This window comes from Boleophthalmus pectinirostris, unplaced genomic scaffold (assembly GCF_026225935.1).
Source record: "Boleophthalmus pectinirostris isolate CB_2022bp ecotype Guang Dong unplaced genomic scaffold, ASM2622593v1 HiC_scaffold_16, whole genome shotgun sequence".
NCBI lineage: Eukaryota > Metazoa > Chordata > Actinopteri > Gobiiformes > Gobiidae > Boleophthalmus > Boleophthalmus pectinirostris.
In genome coordinates, this window is record NW_026571095.1 from 18,159,935 (window position 1) to 18,160,759 (window position 825).

At 43.5% G+C, this 825-nt stretch overlaps 1 protein-coding gene across 1 annotated transcript; it reads left to right on the forward strand.

Annotated features, from left to right (window-relative positions):
• Positions 1-19: 19 nt before the first annotated feature.
• Positions 20-442, forward strand: LOC129408390 (proteasome subunit beta type-5-like; the record flags this gene model as incomplete). The annotated part of the gene is made up of 1 exon (XM_055151954.1): positions 20-442. A coding segment is annotated over one exon (321 nt), but the record flags the coding sequence as incomplete, so codon positions are not given.
• Positions 443-825: the final 383 nt, after the last annotated feature.

An 825-nucleotide genomic window follows, 5' to 3' on the forward strand; every position in this document is an offset into this window, starting at 1 on the left:
ATTGGATATTTCTTAAAATATTCCCCACACTCATGACCTGCTTTATGTTTCCTCAGGACTGTACTACGTGGACTCTGAGGGGAACAGAGTGTGTGGTGACCTGTTTGCAGTGGGTTCGGGCTCTATGTACGCCTATGGTGTGATGGACAGTGGCCTGCGGCACGATCTGACCGTGGAGGAGGCCTGTGATCTGGGGCGCCGTGCCATCTACCAAGCAACATACCGCGATGCCTACAGCGGCGGGCAGGTCAACCTCTACCACGTCCACAGTGAGGGCTGGACCAGGGTCTCCCAGGATGATGTCCTGAAGCTGCACCAGCAGTATAAGGAGCAGGCTTAGTCAAGAGGGCAAAGGGGCAGATTTGTTTTTTTAGGGATTTGTTTAAATGTTTAAGATGTTCTGTAATGTCAAAACATAAATAAAAAAATCTAAACAATTAAATTCTACTTGTTACTTCACTGACCTATTTTTTGACTAGATTTAAGCCTTACATTGTGCATTTAAAAACCCATACGCTTAGTTTAACCAGCACTGAGAATTACTTGAGGCTTGGGGAAAGAGTGGTTGACACAGTGTAGGAAAGTGGAGCGTGGCCTGTACACATTTATTTGGTTCAGACCCTCCATCTAAAGCTTTCTCAATAAAATGTTATGTTTTTTCAGAGGGGCTCTTGTCCTTTATACTTGGACACAGCAGGGATAATCTGGGCATGAATGAACTTGATGGACACAGTTCAGTTGTGCCACATTGTATTTTTATCTTTTAACTTAACTTTGTTCCTATATGTTGTACATTTATTAGTGGGGAGTAGCACTGTTTAAATA